Genomic DNA, 25,816 nt, shown 5'->3' with positions numbered 1-25,816 from the left:
CAGATGAAACCGAAACAGCACGAGAGAAGAAATTCAATTATAAATTATTTAGCAGTCGTATGTGAATACCACGCGGTAATCCATGTATTCACATCATTTGAAAGAACAAAACACGCAATAAAATTCGGCGTCTATAGTCCTTTGAGCTCCACTGTCAGTGCAGCTGGTTTCACTAAATGTTATCGTTCGACCAAAGCCATGGTGACGTTGAAACGATCACTTCCATAGGCAGCCTAGCGAAATCTTTCAGTGCAAAAGCACTACTTCACGAAGTCAAACCAGCTCACTGGTTTGTGTGAAGCTTGACTTTGAGGGTGACCTTGGGCAAACCACAAATAAATATAATAAATATTGCCGCGACTGGGATTCGGACTCGCGGCTGCGCAATCAGATCAGCTTCGCTGGCCACTGTATGAGAGCACTATGCTATCGTCGCAGCCGATCCACCTCGTGTTAAACTGCAACACTCTCTCCCACTGTGCATTGCACATCATCTTCAACAAATCTTGCTATCAAACAAATGTTCTGTAAGCCCCTCAGCATGAAGGCAAAAGTCTTCCATTTCTATTTGCAACCATGGCAACTTGAAATAGCCGTGACGGGGTGTTCTTTCTACTACAACAGTGAGCCTGTCTCCTTGTCCCTTCTGCCACCGAGAGTGCAGAAGCACAACATATGTGTCGTCTGTCTAGCAATCCACGAATGTGGGAAAAGAGGACTGACTGGGCCTATAGCATTGACATCGTCTCTTTCTAATTGTATTTTTTCAGTGCACTACCGGCTGAGCAAGTGCTGCCAGCCCAAAGTCAGACTCCGGCAGTTTCAAAATCTGCGGCATACTTCTTTTCTTGAGTATTGAGTATCGTTAAAATACCCGATACATTAAATATGTATTTTTGATTCCGATACTTTCATTTTTGACAAGTGATAACTAATATCAATACACAAAATGTATCGAAAGACAGTATCGAAGATGCATGCATCTTCAATACTGCCCATGCCTCCTTGATACTTTGAAAATGCAGTTCTGAATCACCCATATGCTTGGAATTTTTCCAAAGAATCAGCACTACATAGCTTAAGAGCTTTTGTCTTCCTACAAAGTTCAATGCAAGAAAGCTTTGCAGTGACAGTGCTCTCCCGGCCTGTCTGATAGCAGAGCAGACCCTTTGGGACCATGGCCAAAGCATCTAGTTGTAGAAGAATCCTCTTTAATAGCGACTTAAATATTTCCCTCATTGTACATAGAATAGGCTGTATATGTACACAAAAAAATAAAAACATTGTAAATGCAATGCACGCTGAATTGCTGGCATTCAGACTTGGCACCAACTGCTGATTATAAGGGATGAAACTTGCTACACAGCACAAAAATTGGCAGAGAATAACTGTTGTGTGAGGCGATACAATAGGAATGCACATGTTGCTTCGTAAGTTAATCTTGGGAAGCCTGCAACACTGCTAGTTACACTCACACTCGTAAGTTTGCAAGACATGGCCAAGTTCTGTTAAACAATGAAACGAACCAACAGATAACAAATCGAAAGAATGCAAGTTACACTCTCAAAATGCGATCTTTCCTGCCTTATGACGAAAATGAGCCTAGGCTTCTTGTTGTACTATAAGAAATTTAAAGATAAAATGCACACAGCATTTCCAAGCGGCTTTGCAAAGAGCACACTTTTTTTGTGTGTGAACTTTGTTCCACAGCCTACACATTACTTCAGAGAATTCAGCGAAAACAGAGAACATCAACTAACTTCGTCTGCTGCTAAATGATGCCATTCCTCACCCGGAACTGTCTTGAAATGCTGGATGAAGAGTGGTTAAAGATTTTTGGTGAATTCCCCAGGCTGATTTGAAGCACAGCAACAAATGCATGCAAGGGCATCTGAATCTGACAACGAGCCGATTCTAAATTGATAAGCAAAAAGCAAATGTGCTGCGGCAGACAGCCCGACAGAGGCTGTTATACATAACTAATTCTGGAACTTGGACCCAGCCTCTGCCTGCCATATTTTTGTTTTCAGTAGCACTTTATGATGATTTGTGGTGTACTGTATTTCACTGGGCCTTAAGGCTAATGAAAACTCTGGAATGCGTATACTATATCCACACATGTATGAATACCTCCTCACCCGAATAGTGCACCGTGGCTTTGATGCTGGTGGTTTTTGTCCATTTGCAAAGCTGTTCAGGAAACACTCTTTCAACAAACATTTTGCAGGCATACATCACATCATCACTGCTCCTACTCTTGAATCATTTCAAGTGCTGTTCAAATTAAAATGCAAAGCTGCTACTGAAATGACACCACATTAGCAATATAAACAACTGCTAAAGGTTATTTGATGATGTCACAAAACAGTGCCGAGATGTTCCAGCGGAATCTGGCTCTACTGAAAGAATGCCAGTAGGAACGATGGAAGAGTGCTCCACCATGCAGCAAGGAAAGCTGTTGCAATCTGACCAGTGGAAATCAAAACCTGTGGCTGATGGGAGAGAGGGGTGACCCATTTCCTTTCGCTTCCAGGTTGGAGTGTTCGCAGCATGACATACAGCGCATTTTGGACAGTTAACACGAGTTTGGGACATCATGGTTGGACTTTATGTCGTTGGCAGTAAAGGTGCTGAGTACAAAGCAAATACTATGGCAATGTACCATCTATTGCAAAAAAAAAAAAAAGCAAAGGCAATGACCCTACCTTTTTGCAACAAGTGGTACCTGGCTGTTCCAGTAAAAAAAAACAGCGCTCAACAATGCATGCACTGTTGCTGTGTACATTATATTAGACATGGCAAATCTGTAGGAAACAAATGTAATATTAGGACACTGGGCTACCAAAACAATGCTATCTTTCTGAAACTAAGAAAAAGTTTGCCTCCACAAAATGAGGTGGTGCCTCTCGAGACGAGAAAAAACAAAACAAACAGATGCGGCGTGAGAAAAGAACACTAAATGACAAGACTTTCCTGGTTCCAAGGTATATGCTATGTCTACCACAAATGGTAGAATGTTGACTATCAATTCTTTCAATGATGCTTTCAAGAACAGAAGAAGCAGACATCTATTGGCATGCCTACTTTCACAGCACTGTTTTTATATAATACATCTGTGGAATACACGGCACAAGCTGTGCTAACATCTTCTCGACAGCAAGGCTAACATCTACACACATGCACAAAGAGGCACCACTGATGGAAAGCAAACATGAAAATGCTTTGTTACAGCAGAAATGCGACAATGGCACCAAAAGTGGTGCATGAACACCTGTGGCAATGAGTGACCCACTATGTTACATAAACATGGCAGTTCTTGCAAAGGCCACCTTTTTTTTTTTTCCATCACCTAAAAGAAAGCCTTAGAATTCACAAACCAAAACAATGGAAAAAGAGCAGCATGACCTCATTAGGCACTTCTTGAGAAAACCAAAATTTTTTAGATATGCAAACAAACATGCTCAAAAAACTAAAACCTGAAATGAAACTATGGCTACAATAGACACCTATCAAAATTCTCACTCATCAATTGATCACTCGTGCCCCCTTTCTTGATGGCAAGTTTGAAAAATGGAAACAGAGTGAACAGACGTCTACAGAAAGCTTTGCACAGACAGCTCGCCATCTCTGTGCCATGCAATTTTGTAAGGCAGCATTGAAAGAGGTGCCTTACAGACTTCACATCCTAAGCACGCATGGTGTTCACAAAGTTCTGACATGAAAACTACCATAGATTAGTTTCCTGAAAGCAGTACACAAATCATAGTGGAGTGACTGCTCAGCCATATGCTTATCTGTTGCTGACACCAGCATCCAATACAAGACTACTCAACTGAAGCAATCAAGTACCACAAAACTAGTTTGTGTTTAGCAAAATCAATATAGCTCAACCTGTATGTAACTAACCTCCATGTAGCGAATTCCTACACAAGTTTCTCTATTCTCCAGTGCCACCCCCATTGAAGCCAGTCTATTTTTGGACTCCATGTAATGAAAGCACTGCGACGGTTGATCTTGATATACTAATGACTTCGCTACGCCAAATTTATCAGCTAGTGCCGAGTTACCTGAAATTTGGCCAAACCACGCACGACAATAACACACGAACTGCTACGAGAGGAACTTCTGTGATTGCAACAAACGACCGCAGTTGATACAATGTGCCATGCTGCAGTGCCATCGGCAGTCTCCGTTGCTTCGCTTAGGAGTGTCTCACCAAGCGGCACTACGACAGTTCATGTTCAAAAGCAGCCCTAAACAACACGGCATAGCAAAGAAAACACGGGACGAGCAGTGTGCATAGTATCTACGCCACGCGGTTGCTGTTCCCGCTCACTGGGAGCGGGAACAGCAGAGAGCACCGGCAATGCGAGGCGAAGCGTTTCCGAGGGCAATGGTGGTGGACAGACCGACAGGCAGGTGCCCCCATGGCTAGTCTAGTGGCAGTGGTGCAATTGTGCGCATTCTCCTTTAGCTCAGCCGTGATGCATCCGACTCCCTGCCTCCCCAACTCTCGCCACCCGACCCGTAGAAGCATTGTGCAAGCCACGGCAGAGGTGGTGGCGGCTGCTACCGTAGTCGCAGCACCATTATGAAACTTTTCTCAGCGTTTATAGCTTCAAGTAATGGGGGCTTACTGTGAACATTTTCAGGGTGGCTTCATCTACATTTATTTCATATCTTGGTTTCCATTCGACACTTCCCTTTCAGTCTTCAAGCAGAAACTGCACGAAAACCTGGATATAACGAAAAAGCGCGGACTCTTCTCAATTTCGATATATTCAGCTTTAAGGGTGGAAGCTAGTCTTAGAAAAAATTTTTATCATGAAGTCCCGTCAATGAAATCTTTAAGGAACACGTACATTTGAGTGCCGATTCCATATATGTATATTAATTTTATGTAAAAGAAGTCCTTGTGCACTTAAGTAATACATTATGCAACTCTTTGCCGAGAGCTTTCAAGATATTTTGCTGAAAAAAACTTGCTAAAATGCAGGCCATTGATTTCTCTTGACATCAAGTAATGCAATAAGGGTGCCCCGCCGTGGTGGCTCAGTGGTTATGGCGTTAGGATGCTGAGGCGAAAGACGCGGGTTCGATCCCGGCCGCGGTGGTCGAATTTCGATGGACGCGAAATGCTAGAGGCCCGTGTACTGTGCGATGTCAGTGCACGTTAAAGAACCCCAGGTGGTCGAAATTTCCGGAGCCCTTCACTATGGCGTCCCTCATAGCCTGAGTTGCTTCGGGACGTTAAACTTCAATAAACCAAGCAATAAGGGTAAATTATCATTTTGTTTATCACAGAAGTTGAGTTATAGGGTTTTGAAGCTGTCACTTCAGAGGTGTGAAGAAAATTTGCATTGCTGTTTCTGAAGTACCTAGAAGACCCCATAACTAAAGCAAAAAGTTGCATAACATATTACACATAAGTGCATAAGGACTTGTTTTACATAAAATTAAATGCATATTTGGAGTTGCCATGCAAAAAGACATGTTCCCTGAAAATTTTATAATTGTGACTACATAAATAAATTACTTTTAAGACCATTTTCTCCTTAACTGCACCCAGCCTAGAATGGTACATCAACTACACCACAAAGGTGTACGGCTCTCCACTATCTGACTGTTAGCAGTCTAGTGCAATTTGCAGACAGCACTTCTCAAGGCTAAAGTAAACTGCCGGAGTATGCAAGACCTTAGCAGTGTTACAGTCTCATCATCACTGCCACAGGACAAACCCAGTAGAAGAGTTAAGGCAGCTTCACACGAAACTGATGTTGCAGTCATGGTTGGCTGGGGTAGCCTTGGTAGAGATGTGCACAAAGTCTCCATGCTCCAGAGGTTTTGCAGCTAGGTTTGGCTCATCATCATCTGAAAGGTAGCCCCCCTGGGGTCGTGAAGGGGGCCGTGGTGGGGGTCCTCGCTGCTTTGCCTTGGGGGGCAGTGGTGGAGGTGGAGATGGTGCAGCAGCATCCAGGTTTCGTACCAGCTCACGGCACACCCACAGGTCACGTGCATCTGCAAGAGGGCACCAAAGCGGCAGTAGAACCATGCCGCTTAACAAACATGCACACACACAACAGCTCCAAACAGCCTAAAAAAAAAAATCTCATGAAACGAGATGGAAAAACTGGTTTCTTTAAATTTGTTTTCCCAACTCTGTAAAAAGGAAAACACGAAGAAAGCACATTACAGCATGTAACCGAATGCTTTCTTTCTTTCTTTTTTTGACTGCTGCAACTTTTCCGCAAAAGTATTTTATAACTGCCTATTCATGTAATCCAATGGCAGCAGTAGTGCTTGACCCTGCATGACACAGGCGTGCAGAACTTGCAGCATTTAATGCCAGGTGATTTTAACAGGAGTGTTAAAGGAAAGGTGATATGTTTTTTTGACAATTCGAGGTTATTCAAGAATTCGAATCTATGAAGATTCTTGGTAATGCGTGCAAAGTAGTTTTGCGCTAGCATTTAAAATGGCGACGCAATCACCGATTAAAACCACAACGATTTTCAGGCTTCTCCTCACTGCGCTGGATAAGTGTGGGAAAACTCGTGGTGACGTCAAAACTGGTGAAATTTCAGATGTCCACTGCCTTCGTCTACATGCTGCCATGCGTCTTCCGATGCCGCCAAGCAATGCTCCATGAGCTTCACCTTCGACGGCTTTCTTTTTCATCCTTGAAACAACCGCTTCTTCGCTGGAAACTTAGCACTGCCGTACGTGACGTCATCACTGGGGCCTCCGCCTGTCGCTGTGCACTGCAGAGAAGCCTGAACACCGATGCCCCTTTAATAGGCGATTACATCACCATTTCAAATCCTAGCGCAAGAAGATTTCGCATGCTTTACCTGCAAGTTTCAAGCATTCGGCTCGGCTACAATCATCGAATTCTAAAAACTCTTCAGTTGCCCTTTAAGGAGCTCATGAAGCGGAAAAGCCAGCGGCGTCGTCATCGCCACAGTCTAAGGATGCCGCTGCTGCCACGGCTCCGTCGCATCGTTAGTGCAGGAAAAACCTTGTGCAAGCTTTCCACTTCTTGCATTGGCCAAGAGCAGAGCTCTGAGTGAATGTGACATCATCGTTTGTCCTTGACGAAGCAGAGTCTAAAGTTTCCACTGTGCATGGAGGCCTCTAGGAGCAGTGTAGAGTGATGCCGTGATGTGGATAGTATAAAAAGCAGATGCTTGATTGCTCCTGAAGCACGTGTGTGATGGAACCGGTAACATCTAGTAATGCGGGGCTTTCTTCCGAGTCTGCACCTTCCCTGAATGCTGATGTGCCATCTACATCAGCGGGTGCTCAACCACGAGGAAACGCTGTCGCGTTTCACTCTTAGGGCAGAGCTTAAACAAGTCTCCCAAGTTTTCTATGAATGAATTAATGTTTTCAGACATAGAGACAGATTATGCTATCATCCACTACCATCAGCATGCCAGGGATAACCTCCAGCTGTGGTGAGCAAGCCAGTCCCATCACCATTATCAATGGTCACATTAGCCATCGTCACACACAACACACATTGCGATATCCTTGTGAATTGCACCTCTAGCTCCTTGGAAGACACTTGGATAAAGCGGCAAGCACCATCTGCAAAACAATCAGTATGTGCTAGAAACAAAACGGATTTCATTAGTGCAGTGTCCGCCCTTCTGCTAGATAAAAATTGACCGGACAGTTACCACTGTGTAACGAAAGATTCAGTGGCAGTTGTTAACGTATTTATATTTTATGATATGCTGAGGTAAAAAATATGAGAGCAACTTCATTGGAGTACAGTTCTACAGTGCTCTTTCTATTTTTCCACGCATGCTCAGTTTTTGATTAGCTCTCCTCTCCAGTCCACCTCTCCATGCGCAAAGCACCACTGATGACCCTCACTTCGGGCGGTGTGTTTTGCAGCAGCTGCCGCAGATGGACCACGTTATACTCTTCTGCTCTCGCCATACTCGTTATCCTCCTTCCACATTAACCACATTACGGACAGTTCCCGTGGTAACTGCACAACAATTACACTTTCCTAAGCACTCGTTATGCCCTCCTTCTACAGAAGCTTTCCTCTTCCCTCCAGGATAGGAATCAGCGGGTGGCTCCCATAGCAACCACCCATCAGTTGCACCTTCTACGGCTCTCACCATACCCTCCTCCTTCCATGTCAACCTTCCTCCACTCTCGTGACACCCTCCTCCCATGGTAACCACCCTCCGAGTGGCTCCTATGGCAATGCATCTACTGGTTACTCCGACTATGCATACTAAGATACTACTAATACTACTACTACTACTACTACTACTACTACTACTACTACTAGAGACCCAGGAACAGGCACTTAAGAGCTGTTGCAGTACAAAAATCGTATTTTCAACCAGGAAGATACCAAGGCATGTGCACTCAGATGCGAGATTTTTCTTTGTAATATCTTCATTATCTTTCCGAGTTTTATATTAAACCCTCCTTTATTTACTGCACGTCATTCATGCTGCAAAACATAAATGCTCAGTTTTTTGTGCCTGCGCTGTCCTTTCCAATGTGTCCGACTTCAGTGCCATTTTGCTATGTGATACAAAATAAGTTGCAGAAAAAAAATCAAGGCAAAAAATAAACGAAAAATATTGGTTTGGTTTGGTTAATGGGGTTTAACGTCCCAAAGCGACTCAGGCTATGAGAGACGCCGTAGTGGAGGAGGGCTCCGGAAATTTCGACCACCTGGGGTTCTTTAACGTGCACTGACATCGCACAGTACATGGGCCTCAAGAATTTCTCCTCCAAAGAAATTCTAGCCGCCGCGGCCGGGATCGAACCCGCGTCTTTTGGGTCAGCAGCCGAGCACCATAACCGCTGAGTCACCGCGGCGGCTCGAAAAATATTGATTTTTTTAAATTTTATTACTGAAACATAATACACAGTGTGAGGAGCTAAACCATGCAGTAGCAAGTGTGGAGGACTGCTCCCAGCCATTTAAACATGGCACCAAAATCCATGCCTCCTGGTATTTATAAATGGCAGATGAGAGTGTTTGTACAGTACAACCCCGTTAAACAAAAATTCTGCCACAATGAAGCATTTCCGATTCCCTGCCAGCAAGCCTTACAAAGCAATGTAATTATTTTCCCACAAAATAAACAATTTTTGGAGCAAGGTTCCACTTCAATGAAGCTTTTGTGAGTAAGCAGCATATTTTTTTCTTTTGCTGATCCAAATATGCCTTTTTCTTTTTTGGTTTCACCAAAAACAGCTGCCAAAGTCAGTTTCCACTCTGAATGGCACTGCTGGCATTCCCTGTGGAATCGGAATCTTGCTGACATGTGTGCATAAAGGTGCAATTTGGTGCACGACTGCCTCGATGGTTTTGCCGCTGGCTCGAACTGTGAGTTTGCGATCCATGGTCGTTGGTGCGAAACGGCATTCGGCTGTTCCACTTTTTTGCTCGCTTTGCTGTCAAAGGCGCAACGAAAATCAATTGCATGTTCATATCAGTGTAAAGTTACCGTGTCTACACTAACAGGTAACAACTGGTCTCCTCGATTTGTCTACACTTTCTACACTAGTGTAAGCAGTGTTACACTCGCGCACTCGATTTGTTAGTGTAGCCAGCGCAACCTACACTTCGGCACTCGATTTGGCCAAGCGCTACACGAGTTTTTCTACACTTCTGCACTACCATTTCGGCGAGTTCACTTCGTGTAAGCGCTTGTGTAAGCACATAGCAGATGCTTCTGCAGCCATCATGCTGGTGCTCATAGATGGCGTCGAAACACAGGCATATGCCGTGCTTGACGAGTACGGCTCGCATATGCAGAGCGATGGTGGGTTTCTGTACGAGACTGAAGGTGAGTAACGTTGTTGGTTAAGCACGTGGGCTATCTCGCCGTTTGTGATGTGCTGTAAGTTATTTTATTTGTCCAGGCGGCCTTCGCTTCAGTGTGCTGCATGTGGCAGCACCCAGCTCGCCTTCACCCATGACACTGGCTGTCGTTGAGGGTGCCAGTCGGCTCACGCCGCCACCTCTTCGGCAGCCCACGCCGTCACCTGTGTCTCGTGGTTCGCAGCCAACGTCCGGCGGCGGTGAACGCGAATCATGGAGCGACCGAAAATCGCGATTCCTGATCGCAAAATATAAGGAAGCCAAAGGTGGCATTGGCAGAAAGGGTGGCTTTAGGTAAGTCGCAGCGTGTGAAATGCCGTAATAACGTGTGCTTATACACCAGATAGCGCAGATGCCCGATTTCTGCAACGCACCATTGGCGCACTTTGTGGCGTTAACCCCTTTGATTTTGTTGCTGAATTTTGGATGCACGTTTTCTCAGCCTTAAGTTATGGCTCAACGTAGTGGCAACGGATATGTTTACTATCTACTTCTAGAAGCACATCATTCATTGTTTCTCGGTGTCATCTCTTCTTCAGCGTTACTAAAAGTTACACAAAAGCACACAGGTCTGTGGTGTAAGCTTGGAACGTGCTGTAACTTATGTTATCCTTATGCAAGAACTTATATAATAGTGAGGTACTAACGCTTGGCGAAATCTTTCTTTCTCAGGACAAAAAAGGCCATGTGGGAGAGACTTGCGGATCAAGCCAATTCTGAATTCGGCTGCCGCGTCACTCCTCTGCAGGCGGAAAATAAATGGAAGATGATAGAGAGAGCGTACAAAAAAGTGAAATCGAAGAATGGTTCATCCGGCCATTCGCGAGCAACCTGCATGTACGAACGGTATGGACAGCAGGCATTTCAGTTGTTTGTTCAAGTAGCTATCCTCTAAAGATAATCTCTGACCTTGTATTTTCTTGACAGCGAACTCGCCGAGGTGCTGGAGGTCGAGCAGCACATTACTCCGGTGGCATTGCTTGCACCAGGAAGAGTAGTTGCATAAGTCTACAACTTGGCATTTTTTTTTTCTAGGATGCAATATTTTAAAGCTGTGACATCTTATTGTGTTCACATAATGTTAACTGGCATGTTTTAGATGTGGTTCTAATTTTCTTTCGCATGCTTGCATGCATGTGTGTCTGTTGTGGGGCCCCATACACAAAAATATTGACTAATTAATGAATTCTTATTATTGTATAATTTAGATAAATGACTTTCTTGAATCTGCAATTAATTTTTTTTACTTCGCTTTGTAGTGACCTCTCCAGCTGTTAAATATGCTATGTACGCTGCTCTGCTTACAGGAATGGCGAGAAACCAAGCTACCCAACACCAAATTTCTCTGCCACTCCTCTTGTATAGTTACAGCATGGAACGAACAATTTCTTTTGTGTTGAAATTACTCCTCTTGTATAGTTACAGCATGGAACGAACAATTTCCTTTGTGTTGAAATTAATGAACCTTTATTAATGAAAGCAATAGGGAAGAAGAAAACATGCTGCCCGACAATGGGCCTGCTGATGTTGAGGAGGAACGAGCCGTGCCCTCCCGCAGCACCGAAGCAACACCAGCTAGGAGACGTCGGCAGAACAGGACTGCAATCGGCAGCCTCGTAAAGGTGCTGCAAGAAGCGATGGCACAGAAGAAGCAGCAGCACAAGGAGGAAATGCGTCTCCTAGAGCGCCTAGTGCGAGCTGCTGAAGCTAATAAATGAGTATCAAGTTCACATTGCTCCTGTGTGCATTCTTTTTCGGTCAGCACTGGTGCTGGTCTATTAGCTTCCCTCGGCTTTCACAGTGTCCTGCATGCTGCCAGAAAATGGTCCTGCTGACGACATTCAAGATGAGGCAGCACCAGCACCCTGCAGCAGCGCAATGACAGCATCGAGGAGAGTCGGCAGAGAGGCACATGCATTGGCAGCCTGATTAGAGTGATGCAGGATGCCAAAGCTGCAAAGCAGAAGCAGCATGATGAAAAAATGCACCTTCTGCAGCCTCTTGTACTCATCGCCGAGGCAAATAAATGAGTTCAACTAGTTTCTTTTCACATGTTGCTCAGCATTGATGCTGGGCTATGTGTCGTCTCCGGCTTTCACAATGTGCTGTGGATGTGTCACTTTCCCTTGGCTCTTCATCATTGCCAACGTCGTCATGAGCAGGCAGGTCTGCAAGCTCCGATATGAAATCCCTTTCAGAGTTGCACATGTTATGAAGCACGCATGCTCCCATAACAATGCAACAACACTGCATAATTGTCTTTGCATCGACCAGATAAAGTCTTCTAAAACGTTGCTTCAGAAGGCCAAAGCAGTTTTCAATGGCCACCCTCTGCTGGCTGTGGTACTTGTTGAATCTTTTTTTCCACGCCGGAAAACTGGAACCATTGTCTTTGTACGGTGTCAAAAGCCAAGGTAGCATGGGGTATTTGGAATCGCCGAGTATATAATTATCACCGCACTTGTCTGCAGCCTCTTCGAAGAAGGTGCTTTCTCTCAGTACCCGGGCATCATGTGCAGAACCAGGAAAGCCAATGAAGACATCCAAAAACCTGTTCTGATCGTTGCAGACTGCTTGAAGGATTATTGGACGCCACTTTTTCCGGTTGATATAAGATGCAGTGGAGTCGTCTGGCTTTAGGATCTCAATGTGGCTGCCATCAATGCACCCCACGGCGTTGCGGGGCCCTTTCCCACCGCTTTTTCTCAGGAAGGCAATTTTGCTGCGGGCCATGTCGGCAGCGCTTGGCCAGCATATTACCTCACCGCTAACTGCTTGCAGAAAGTTCAGCACCCATTGCATGCACAGCGCAACCAACGATTCAGACACGTCAAATCTGTCAGCTACCGAGTACATGCTTGTTTGCGCTCCAAGGTAGGTCAGAGTTATAAGGAAACTCTTTTCTGCAGTGATTTGGGGACGACGACGACCGGAGACACTTTTCGGGTAGAAGGGCGACTGCAGGAACCTCGCGCACAAACTGTCAAATGTCTTGCGCGACAGCCTGAACAGCCTCTTGAATTCAAAGTCCAAGTATTGAGTTGTCATCTGCTCAAAGTAGCCGTTGACTCGGTGACGGTCGACCCGCGCCACTCTGCACAGCGTGACAGAAAGCGCACACTCAAATTCTTCATCGCTGTCGGAGTCAACGAGTTCCATGGCCGCTGCCAAATAATGCGCCATTTTGACCAACTGTACAGTGCTGAGCGTTGAACTATCACAATACCGCGCACATGTCAATGCACGCAACAAACGCCAACACACAAGAATTTACCACAGGAGACGAAGGCCTGCACGTTTCTACACTTTTGTCCTCGATTTGACCGCTGCACCGAAGGCGTTAGTGTCGAGCTACAATCACACTGGAAGAACTGGCGCTGCACTGGCACGGCACTTTTGGGAACTAGTGTAGAAAGTGTAGGCAAATCGAGCAGACCCAACGTTAGACCTATGAAAAGCGGTGGCCAGTTCCAAAGCTCTTTCGTAGCAATCTTCAGGGTGCAGCACGTTAGGCCTAGTGACATCGAGCAAGTTGCACCGTTCCGTCGCCTGGCACACCATTGCACGAAGCATGCCGCCGGCATTGGTGCACTCTAGCATTGATTTTGTGCCGCAGATGAGCATCGTGATAGCGTTTTTTTTGTTGTTGTTCTTTGTAGTGCACCTGGTACACACACACTGCTGCGTAAACTGGTGGAGCAACGGCGGTTCTAGGCAGAGTTTCAATGAAGCGACATGTAACAAGCATGTTCACACCACGCGTAGCAAAATGTCTTCAAATAATCAGAACACATGGACTTCTGCTACATACCAGGTGCCCAAAGCATCAATTTCAAGGTGCATATCGCAGTGATGTGAGCACATGAGTGCGCCTCGTCAATGCCAAAAGTGTGCATGGTTTCAGCAGGAAGAATTGGCGTTTTTATTGCAAAAAAAAAAAATGCATTTTGATAGCCACTGTAGCGGGTGCGTTATTTCGTGATAAGTCCATTGTTCAAGATTTCAGAGTTCTGTAGTATAACGCTGATTTCTAAACAATGGAAAACCAACACTGACAGAATTTTGGAAATAAATGTTGTTCATGAACTATCCAGCCCAATCTATCAATGCTTTGGTCCGATTTCATAACAATGAAGTTTCAACTTGAATGAAATTTTTCACTGACAGTAAATTTCATTGTAGCGGGATTTGACTATACACATATTGTTTTCATTCTTTTTCTTTTCATGTATATGTATTTTTGATGAAAAATACCAGGCCAGTAAATAAAGCTGCGCAAATATAGTACCAAGGTGGAAAATTTTCAATCAGTTGTTTTTCAAGACAATCTAGATTGGTTTGGTTTTATGGGGTTTTAAGACGACTCTCAACAGCACTCAGTTGGTCAGTCAGGACGCAGCCTTTTTTAAAGCCTTGGTTACTTTTACCTGAGACACCCGGTACTTGCTGCTATTGTACGGGTGCCTACAGAAGTTTTTAGAACTCGTCTTCAGGTGGCATGGCTTTACAACAAGAGCGCACCCTTCAGTTTCACCCTTCAGTGGGGTTGAGTGTCTCAGATGCCTAGAAATTAAGACTGCTAAAGATTTCAAAGTTCCAAAACTTATGGCAGTGGAGAGATATGGGAGAGGCCTTTGCCCTTCAGTGGGCGTAGTCAGGCTGTTGATGATGATGCACAGGTGGAGGTGAAGGCCAACAATCCAGCAGCAGTCATATCACATTCTTCCAACATGAAACTGCATGTTTCTGCAGCCCATAAGTTTTTTCTTTTTTTATGCGAGAGCATCTCTCGCATTACTTGGCTCTTTGTACGAAAACCCCGCTGTCATCAGAAATGCGTGGCAGAAACGCGGCAGGTGAATGAAGTCACCACCCACACAAGAGAGGGAAACGCTCCTCTTCAGCACTGCAGAACACTGCAGAATGCGACTCTCCCCCTCCAAGAAGGGCAAGTTGGCTTCTGCAGTGAATGGTTTTGGGGTGCCCCTCCTCCCCCTTCCTGGGGTGGCAATACAATACCCCCTCAGTTGGATAACAAAAAGTAGTAAGGGTGTAGTAGTAGTAGTAGTAGTAGTAGTAGATGCGAAATCATGTGTTCATTCTTCAATTGGAGGGGACACTTAAGACTCCACCTTAGCGGTATGACGCCATAGCTTTAGTGGGCTAATGCCCATATATGAAAAATTAGTCATTCTCTACGTAGCACTCATAGATGGCGGCAAGCCCTCATAAACACTACCAGCGCAGTAGCACAGCAGTTAAGCGATGCGCCACTGCACTGGCACCACCGGTATAGGGATTGTGCGACCCATGCTGCTCTTCCCGAGCAATTTCTTGCTACCGATCATTAATTTAACTGCCACCTGCCTCCCATTAGCTACAGCTGGCATGACACTTCTCCGAACTTGCCGGAGATTCCTCCCTTTAGCTGCAGCTTGCGCGACGTTCCTCCAAACTAACCCGAGCTTACCCAAGTAACTCGGATAAGCTTGGGTTAGTCTGGAGCACAGGACAAGACAAGACAAGATTCTTACTAGGGGTTGGTATGCCTGGAGTAGTGCTTTCCCACTAAAACAGACCACACTCAAGATGGGAGCGGCTGGCCCCTTCCGCCACATGCACTAGACGAGAGGCCACCATCCTGCCTGACTTGATGTGGTATATGGAAACAGTGGCATGTTGCCTCCGCGACATACACTAGGAAATACCACCATGCACCACTGTCATACTCATGTAGTAGGAATCAGGCTTCCTGAGCGTTCTGAGTGTGTGCCCACTGCTGCTGTTTTGCTTCTTAGAAGACCCCCTGTGAGGTGTCCCGTTAGCGGAATGCAGACAGTTGTGCTGCTTGTCCTCCTTCCAAAGGAAGCTCCTTAGAGAACCGCTGCAAATCACCCTCCCTTCTGTTCTTCCCGCTTCGACCTCACGCCCCCACTGGGTCACTCCGAGTTACATTAGGGGACGATGTTTCGGCGAGAGGGATCCATAGGACAGAATGCCAGGAACATGCATACTGACAGTTTCCATGCAAGCCACTTGTAAATTCTGCTAATGATCACTGCTGACTACCTATCAGCCAGTGCCATGTGGAACTGCAACCTGTCAAGTGATTTCAGAAGCTGTGCGCAACCAGGATGCTTACCATCTCTAGACCGTGGGCTGGTTTCCCTTTGACGCAAACGTTCAACCAGGGGACTCTTCTCGACGCCTGGCCGCAGTGCAGATGGTGGTAGGTACATGCCATGGCTCTTGCCACACTGTCGCAGTTCCACCTGTGCAGGGGTCCAACACATACAATTCACATTCAGTGCTTCTCTCCATTTTCCCTTTCCAGCAAATTACACTTGCCAACCTTAAAACAACTCATATCCTCAACTTGCCAGCCACTACAAGCAAAAACTGGGAGGTTGAACAAAGGGTGGCCTCTTAAATTTATCTGAAATTTTTATATATTGTTGCCTGATGACTGGAAAGAAGAGATCCACAATTGGCTATATCAAACTATTTCACAATTCTTTACCTTTTCGCTATAACTATGGTTAATGAATGTGTGCGATACAATCAATTTTTTTTTTCATTCATTCATTTATTTATTGGTCTTTGTTGCTTTACAAATGTATGCAAACACTGCTCGGACCCATAGCCAACGGCTAGTAACGGGTCCAATAGAAAAAAGTATACAAGCATGCAGGCAACAATATACCAAAATAAAGACAGTAAGTTAGTATAAAGAAGGCTATACACCCAACCCAACCTAACCCAACCCAACCTAACCCAAACTAACCCAACCCAACCTAACCTAACCTAACCTAACCCAACCCAACCTAACCTAACCTAACCCAACCGAACCGAACCTAACCCAACCGAACCCAACCTAACCTAACCCAACCTAACTTAACCTAACCTAACCCAACCTAACCCATTAAGTGCATCAAAACCCTTTACATTGTGCCACCACCCCTCCGCTTCTTGCAGTCACTGCTTGAACAGTGATCTCCCAGATCTCCACGCGCGTGCGACCTGTATATATGTATATGTTTACCTGTAGATATGTAAATAGATTCATTGAAAGTGTACCCCTCCCCCTGTCCTTTCTACTGTCCCCTCACCCCTTTTCTTTCACTCCTTTACTTCGCTGCCCCAGCTCAGGTGCTTCTAGTCGCGATAGCAGATGCCGGGGCAGCAAACATTCTGTTACCTTCCATATCAAATGTCAATAAATAGGCACTACCACTACTACTACTTCACACTGCCCAGGGCAGCGACCACACTATTTTTCCCTACTCCTCACTGCTCTTTTAGTGTCATCCCCTTTCTCAGTGGCCTGCGCAGCCTTCCTGCCATAGCTCGCTATCCCCCTTTTTTTTTCGTGTTCTTCACACGCTGTGTTTCACAACCCCAAGGCCCTCGAAAAGTTGGTTTGCCCTCATTGCTCTCATCAGCATCCAGAGCCTAGTGATGAAGCTGCCTCAAAGAGCGCCGTTTTACTGTCTTCAATGTCTGTTTGGCTCACACTATTGACCTTGCAATTACACCACAGTGTCATGATTTTGCGGGAATTTGTTGCCACGGCCAAACGCTCTTTACTAAAACAATTTCTTTATTAAAGGTGTCTTACTGTAAACTAAAACAAAAAAAAAGAACAGGCATTTATAGAACTGCAATTTCACTTCACTATACCCATGATCTTACTACATGCAAATTTACTACAGCGAGGTTCTACTGTACACCTTTCTCAAAAGCTGGGTAACCCAAGCTTGCTTCCATTTATCATTCGTCTGAAGCTCTTAGCCCTCACAGCAGCAACCTAAAGTTTAAAAATGGTGCTTCAATTTCCAGCTTAACAATCACATGTCAGTGTAGTGTGGGCACACAGTAAGCTCACCACAGGTGGAAACAAAATGTCTAGGTCGGTCACACCAAGGTCGTCAAACTGCACTTTCCCATCATGAATGGCATCCAGAAACCGTGGCACCACCGACTCTCCATGGGGCAAAAGTCGCACAGTAGGTGCACTGCGGTTCTCTGCAAAAAAAAAGCGCCGTGATCATAAGGAATGCACTCGACACATCACAGATGCAACAGCCAAAAGGTAACATATTTTGGCTAAGTACTCTGACATTTCTTGTTACCACATGCAATTAAAATATGATTAAGGTAAAAAAGATTTAAACTTACCAGAACCACTCTCCTTGAATTGCACCACGATATGTTGGCCATCAACATCAGCAACAAGGGCACTGGATGACAATGGCTTCAGAGTCACACCTTGCACAGGAAACTGCAAAGTTGAGGTAACTTCAGCATTCTGGTTATTCATAAAGTTCTAGCCATCATTGCTGTCATTAGCCATCGTATTTTTAACATCACAAGAAAACTGTTGCCGCACATTGGGTGCAAATATTAAGAATGTGTTTGTCACTACAACTTTCCCACAAATTGTGAGCCTGCCAAAGCCAAAATAGTGTTTGATACGCAGTCAAAGCAGCCACTCAGTTCAATACTCAAACTCTCCAGCACTCCTCCATTTCAAGTGGCTTACCCAATGCGTCTAATCAAATCTTTTTTTTTTCCTGAGAGCAACAGTGAAATGTGCAGTAGCTAATATTGCGTTTCTCTCCTGTACTTTCACACATTCTTCTCCCTAAGCACAACTAATGTTAACATAATACACAACCTCTACTCACCATTCGCAGAGTGATATGCTCCAACTGGACACTGTACTTGGCTAAGATGGGGCGAAGCACTTCTCCACACGAGCGACGAGGAACTGCTTTTACACCAAGCATCTTGCTGTTAGGCAGAATCACACAGAACACTGCCCGGGGCTCAACGTGGATCTCCTTGCAGCCAACCAACGTGACATCAACGTTAGGATTGATAGGCTATGAAAGAAGAAAATAAAGAAAAGCCAGGGTAAGGTATGCTCTAGCAGTGAACCTTACAGGGCAACTAACCTTGTCTGAGCCAGCAATGAAGATGTCCACAACTGAGTAGGTGAGTGAGCGCTTCTGTAGCAGCAGCATAAGCATAGCACCAACGGTTTCCCCACGGTGAACACGAACCACAGTGGAAGAGCCATCAGGGAGTATCACTCTACTGAGAATGCAGTTTGAATCTGGCGCCCCTGGAAGTGACTGCGATGAAAGAAACCCAAGAGACCAGAAATGAATGCTCACCTTCATGTTTATGATAGCCCCAAAATGCTAGGACACGAGAGGAAACACCTTCCAAATTATTTATTTGATACCAATAGACACCAAACAGCAGCCTACACTGGTTTAACATATGCTAGTTCAACTGTAGACCAATATATGGTACAGACGCACAGGTGGTCCAAAGCAGGCAAAGGTGCTAAAAATACTAGTTTCCACATTAGCCAACACACCACCCTTTCATTTGCTCAGATGACAACTAGAGGTGTGCAAATATCAAATTTTTGGTTGCGAAGCTAATATAATAATACCATATTTACTCTCGCAATGTGCACACTTTTTTTCTTTAAATTAGGGCTTCAAAAAGGGGGTGTGCAAATTATGCAGAGACTTTGCAAACATGTCCTGAAAGACTAAAAATGTAATAACTTGCAATATATACGATGTGTTGTCACCTGTACATTGACACCCAAACTCAAACCCCTCGCTGGCCAGAAAAAAAGTTGACTGAAAATATAGGACACATAGCCCTCCCACCTCGCCCCACGTTATGTAGTTCCCCAAGGGATGGCATGACGGCGCGAGTGCAGCTCAACGCAATAAACATGCAATGACGCAGTCGCAAAGCCAGCAGTCAGAAACAAATGGAAATACAGTAGCCAACCGATTTTTCGGACTCCAATTATTTGGACTACGCTGAAGAACCGTGGCGCACCTCACAGGAATGTGTACATTTTCACGACCGATATTTCGGACTTTGTGGAGTCTAAAAGTTAAAATTTTCGGACTAAAATAAACACCAACAATACTGTGGAAACTGCTTTTCAACTGAAAGTTTGTTATTTTGACCTAATATAGACGCGAGCGGGCATCGCTGTCACAACCAACAAAGTCCCCGCCACCATGAAAGGCGCCATCTTGAATTTAAACGAAATCAGCAGGCGCAATCGGACTGGCTTGGATAGGCTTGGCTATTTGTTCTCCATCGTTGCCATGAGCAATGCACACGGAACTGCATATCTTTTGCAAGCCCCGCTTCTGTGCACACCATGTCTCTAATTGTGATCGAAAACGAGAAGATCACTGGCCCCCCCCTTTCGCTTTCATCGCCAGCACATTCACGGCCAATTGTCAACAGCAGCGAGGCACATCGCAATGTCGTGCCCCACAGTGCCGCACTTTGTTTTCCAACCCATGAGTGCGCAGCAGCCGTCGGAGGATTGTTTTTGTGCTAGACTTAACCCTTTTAGGCACCATTTATTATTTCAATTCCAAACGGGTACTTTTCTACCTAAATTGTATACCCAAGCCTCAAGAAAGCCAATTCATTAGTTTTCAAACGGAAAACACCAATGGTTAAATTTTTACACACATGCACAAACATTTGCGGAATCTGTAACATTGAAATGCCGGGATTCATGAAATTGACATCCTATGTATCATAAAACTATTCCGGGTTTCCAAGATGCACATGATACAAAAAATTCAGAAAAAAAAATTGCCATCAGCACCGCGGCAAATTTTGTGAACAAGAAAATGGCGGAGGACGTGGCATTAAAGTCACTCTTTTGTGAAATATTCACTACATTCGCTAGTTAGCATGAAAAAGTACGCCAAATGAAAGATGAGAAGGATGCTAAATTCTTCTGAAACTGAGAAGTCTGGGATAGGTAGCGCACACTGCGCAAAACTTGTGAGAGTTCAAAATGTACTATATTTCCCTGCATGCGAAATATTTGTAACATCCAAAATTCTTGACCAAAAACAAGCCAGCTTGAACACGAAAGCGAAGAAAATACAACCTTATTTGTTTTGCGTGATTATTTTCAGCCGAATGAGTCCATATTGTTCGTCTGGACCACTTTTCCCTCGATGTCACCGAATAAACTATGAAAAATCCCGCATTCTTCATGACTAAGCCTCGCTACCCAACAATGATGCAGAGCATAGACTGTGCTAAGTCTAGTTCTTTCGCTAAGTCGGCTAACTTCCTCTGTGGATCTTCGTAGACTTTCTTCAGGATTTCCAGCTTATCCTTAAAAGAAAGGGCTTTCCTAATTTCCTAACCAGATGCAGGTGAAACTTAAGTGCAGTGACTCTTAACATTTTTTTTTTAAATGGGGGGGAGGGGGGGGGACTTTGAATCTGTTTTGTTTATTTAAAAACTTTATATTTATGTTTATCCAATTTTGTTTTTTCTGATAACATTTTTCCCGTTCTATACTGTTCAAAGGTGTATTTGTTTAATGCATATAAAATTTTAAGCGAAATGGGCACCTTTAAAAACATCTGAATTAGACGAGTGATTAACTGCATTAAAAAAGTTTGCCCACTGTTTCAATTCTGTTAATCATGCTCACAAACAGGGGTCAGTAGGATATGACTTGGTAGGATACAATTTGTTTAGGTGACTCAAATGAAAAAACTTTAAGGCTGGGTACAAAGTCAATGACAGTAGCCAACCAATTTATAGGACTCCAACAAAACATTTGAACCTCATTATAACAAAGTTTACAGGGACTGGCGATTACTTCGTTATAGCCGTAGCTTCGTTATAGCACGTGTTGACCAAACTTCCAAAGGGAATAGTCATTCCTTTGTTATATCCATTATTTCGTTATAAACTATTTCATTATAACGAGGTTCGACAGTAATTCGTACTTGCACGATATTTCGGACTTTGTTGAGGAACCATCACGCACCAAAAGGAACGCGTACATATTGATGAATGATATACACACCAGCAATACTGTGGGGATCGTTTTTCAACCAAAAGCTTGTTTTTTCGACCTAACGTAGATTAGAGCACAGACATATCGTATTTACTCGCGTAACGAATGCACTTCTTTTCCTGAAAAACCAAAGCAGAATTGGGGGCTGCGTGTATTATGCGGGGTAAATTTTACAAAAACTTTTTCGGGATGAGCAAAAAATATGGTAATGCAAAAAAAAAACGCATTGCCAGCTTACCTTTCACAGTTAATTACGCGTGCACTATATGCAAACAGCTTTCTTTATTTTTAGAACGGCAGCAAAATGATTCTTGTGAAGTTTATGGATTTTTTGGACGGTTCAATTATTTGGGCCATTTTTCAGGTTTTTCAGCCGGTAAGCGACTGTAGATCAGCCCTTCTATGCTTTGATTTAGCAACGTCCTCGAATTTAAGCACATGTCAGATTTCTTACATAATCGCAAACATGGGGTGGGGTGCTGCTTCTATGGAGAAATGTTCGAGAAGCAACCCCTAGTGACAATAACTCAGAAAGTTGAAGGAGAAACACAGTAAAGAAAAGGAGGGGAAAGGGGGCGGGGGTTGAGTTGGAGAATTACAAAGAGCATTCACCTCACGTGAGGCCGAACAAAGTAGTCCCAGGCTAGCTTCACTGCTAGCTAGAGAGGAGTGGCTGCTGGCGAGGTCAGAAGCCGTGCTTTCCTTGGGCACTTTTTTTTTCTTGGAGGACCTTCTTGCCCAGGCAGCTCGTTCACCCAACTTGCTGCCCACCAACTTGAGGTCTGCACAGTACGAATGTATAAAGTTCTAACTGGTAACAAGCGAAGCCAACAATTACAGTCGTGCCAATATGATGCAAGCGCCTACTGTATACTGTCGCTTAGAAGTCGACTTTTTTTTTTTTCTGAAAAAATAACCTTCTAAAGTTGGGGGGTTGACTTATAATCGAAGCCAACCTATACGCGGAGTCATAAGGTTGACCTATATGCCGGTCAAAAATACTTATTAAAACCCACTCACATAATGAACCCTTCCCCCAATTCTATTGTTGAGAATTTACTTTTTTTTTTTAAGCGTTAGCTTCTCTCTTAGTGTGTTCCTCAGTTTCGCATCTTCTGCAGTGCAGACCTTGGCAGCATGCCAATAACATCAGGACAGCTCCATGGAGATGGCTGAGCTGCTCCTGGAGCCACTCTGCTGGCTGCCAACCAATACAGCCTGTCTTTTTTTTTTTTTTTTGCTCAGAGAGGGTCGCCAGTTGGGGGATTGACTTAATCATCAGTATATGCTATTCGTTCTTACACTTCATCCAGAAATGGCGTGCACGGTAAGCACCTGCTACACACTAAGTTTTCAAATGTCACTGAAGTTAACTTTAACCGCAGTTGAGTGCCATTGCATCGCAGAGTCAAATGTTGTCGGAGCTTTCGACAGCAATTTACTTCCACAGTGGTCAGTGATAACAGCTGAGCATGTCACTGTAGTGATCAAACTATGGCATGACGCACTGACGTGAAACCATGCATGGGCATCACAAAAAAGAATCGTGTTCTGGCTACTGAGATGACTGAGTGGGAGTTCTACTGCTGCCATCAACACGTACACAGTGTGGCACCCCACCCTCTTGTCAATCATTTCTTGTCCACAATTGTGGACTGGCCACGCCAAAACCAGGGGCAGATCACAGCAGTAGTAAAGTGATCCATTTTGATGAATGGCTGATCAAGCCAAATAGCCTCATCAATAGCATGCAGCCACCCAGCAGTGCACCTTGAAGCCGACCAGGTTATATAACCCTGCCACAGGGGCCACACTGCAAAAATCAAGCTAACAAATACGGGCAGTCACGGAATTCACCCAAATAAAAAAACAAGCCCCATTCATAGCAAAAGCCAATACATGCATGGTCAAGCCACTTATTAGAAGGCCAGCTTACTCTTGTGCCATGGCAGAAAGGACCTGCGCCGCTTGTCCTCCTTGTGAAGTTTCCACACCTCCTTCTCGGCTTCCGGAAAGACTGGTTCACCCTGCACCTCACGCAGCATGCACTGCTTGAACAATTCCGACTTCAGGAAGCGCTGGTAGCAGTCAAATTTCATCAGGTTGAAGATCTGCTTTTGAGCTGGCACAAAGAGATCTGGTGCCGCCTCTTCGAGGCCCTCTTGCACAGCCAGCTGTGCCCTGCTGTCAACATTGACAGGCTCTGGTGCCCCTGAGCCCAGGTGCTTCTGGTAGATGGCACTGGCAGCCGTCTTGCGCTGCATAAAGAGACCAAACACTTGTTACTAGAACAAATGATAAGAGTTCCAAACATGGTATTCAAGGCTGTTAGAGTGCACTTTAAGGACACGAGTCAGTCAAAAAGTGAAATTAACAGAAAGCCCCATAAAAACACAACAGGAATGGCATGTAATAGAAATATTTACTTGGTTACGGTACACAAAAAAAACAACAACAACAAACAAACAAAAGCCTTCAGCACGGGTCACTTCATGCAGTTGCCCCATGCATACAGATTTACCCCCAACAAAATGAATGCTGACTAAATTATCAAAGACTAAAGGCCAAATGCAAATAAATTCTTGCAAAGAATTGCTAAAGAACACAGGCAAAACACACACTTTGTTACAGCAGAGACATGCAAGCATCCATGGAAATGAAGTGCCTGTGCACTCTGTAGGAACTTCATGCATACAATCTTATGGTGCCTTTATTTGAAAGGCTTCATATTAGTGGTTTACTGAAAACAAAACAAAACGGAAGGAAAAGATGTTGTTAGCTGCAACATCTGCTATCGAAGCTTAAGGGGGGATGAGGGTCTCAGAAACTTGGCACACAGGTGTATCATAGAATGCTTATTTCAAATATGCATTTATCGCAAAATAATATCCTAATCAGGCCATTTCTTACGGGCCTTTATAGTAATCTGTCAGTTAAAAAAAGCTTTTTTAAGAATATGCAGGCATTTCCAAAGGTCCACCACATATCCTAAAGCCTTCTTTTTCCTTTAAACATGATATATTAGCAATTAGGCCAAGTGTGGGCAGAGAAGGTTTCACGGCACAGCACAGCACCAGCGATGCTACCTGTTGACTAGGCACTTTAATCTTGTACATAACAAAGAGTTAAAATGATATGCATTAACTATCTTGACAAGTGCATGGGAAACAATGCGAACAAAGTAGCCAGCAGATACATTTGTTTCAATGGTGGTCGAGCAGGAAATTTCATGCAATTGCGTCCCAAGCACTGCCGTGCTCATTAGTATGTACCAAGGAGGAGGTGCACTAACAAGATTCTGCTGTGCTTCTGGAATTTCACAACACCATTCATTATGTTTATTACGTTTACTACGGCCACACACCTGCCAAGCTAACAGGATTTTCAAACATACCGTATTTGCTTAAAAGGACACGAACATAACACAATGAACAAGGCCACAGTATATAGAAACTTGGGTAGAAATTCATGATCAAGGCAGTGGCGGTCCCAGAGCGTCGTTTTAGGGGGGGTGGAGAGGGGACAGATTTCCGTTTATCAAAAAAGAAAAAAGAAATAGAAACGATTTTTTATTTATTTTATTTCCACAAAAAATTTTGTTCGCTTTGTTGTTGAAAAATAAATGGTGAACGGTATAGATGTTATACCATTACTCAATATTTGAATGTTAACATTTATGCGAGCAACATTCATTTGGATGCCAGGGGAAACAAGCCGACGGCTGAGGTATCCCGCCATGGCATGTCCACGAAGGTCAAAGCACCTACCCGAACATTTCACCAGTGGGATTAGCGGCCTTCATTACTCAGTTCTAGGAAGTGGCTTTGTTCCGCCCTCAGTACCCTCCGACAAGGCGTCTGGTCGGCGCTCCTTGTCAAGCCAAAAAGGGATGATCCCCTCTGGCGTCGCTGTGTCCCATGGTGGGATAAAGACATGAATGGGTGGCTCTTTGCCGCCCCAAAGAGGTTGCTAACCACCGCAACCGCAGGTGAATGGCACCGCCGTCATCGCCGCGCTGGCGGCATGGCAAGACAACGGTGCGGGCATGGCAAGACCACGATACC

At 44.6% G+C, this 25,816-nt stretch overlaps 2 protein-coding genes across 3 annotated transcripts in view; one reads left to right on the top strand and one right to left on the bottom strand.

The window, feature by feature from the left end:
- Positions 1 to 1,180: 1,180 nt before the first annotated feature.
- The window catches only part of LOC149349595 (regulator of G protein signaling loco-like), a 55,706-nt gene continuing 31,070 nt past the window's right edge, over positions 1,181 to 25,816 (bottom strand). For both annotated transcript variants that reach the window (XM_089578612.1, XM_089578611.1), the window contains exons 8-15: positions 23,689 to 24,010; positions 22,365 to 22,534; positions 18,823 to 19,002; positions 18,553 to 18,750; positions 18,044 to 18,146; positions 17,751 to 17,890; positions 16,008 to 16,137; positions 1,181 to 6,018 (exon numbers count right to left, since the gene is read on the bottom strand). In XM_089578612.1, the coding sequence (XP_089434738.1) occupies positions 5,762 to 6,018; positions 16,008 to 16,137; positions 17,751 to 17,890; positions 18,044 to 18,146; positions 18,553 to 18,750; positions 18,823 to 19,002; positions 22,365 to 22,534; positions 23,689 to 24,010 (1,500 nt within the window). In that variant the 3' untranslated portion in view covers positions 1,181 to 5,761. The remainder of the gene's footprint in view (positions 6,019 to 16,007; positions 16,138 to 17,750; positions 17,891 to 18,043; positions 18,147 to 18,552; positions 18,751 to 18,822; positions 19,003 to 22,364; positions 22,535 to 23,688; positions 24,011 to 25,816) is intronic.
- Positions 9,710 to 11,230, top strand: LOC149349596 (uncharacterized). The gene is made up of 5 exons (XM_089581506.1): positions 9,710 to 9,830; positions 9,907 to 10,159; positions 10,538 to 10,711; positions 10,793 to 10,867; positions 11,173 to 11,230. The coding sequence occupies exons 1-5, from the start codon at positions 9,728 to 9,730 to the stop codon at positions 11,228 to 11,230; spliced, it is 663 nt and encodes a 220-aa protein (XP_089437632.1). The 5' UTR covers positions 9,710 to 9,727.

This window comes from Amblyomma mixtum, chromosome 3 (genome assembly GCF_055824585.1).
Source record: "Amblyomma mixtum isolate Tamu chromosome 3, ASM5582458v1, whole genome shotgun sequence".
Lineage (NCBI taxonomy): Eukaryota > Metazoa > Arthropoda > Arachnida > Ixodida > Ixodidae > Amblyomma > Amblyomma mixtum.
Note: the sequence above shows the minus strand (reverse complement) of the source record. Positions and strands in the feature narration are given on the sequence as shown.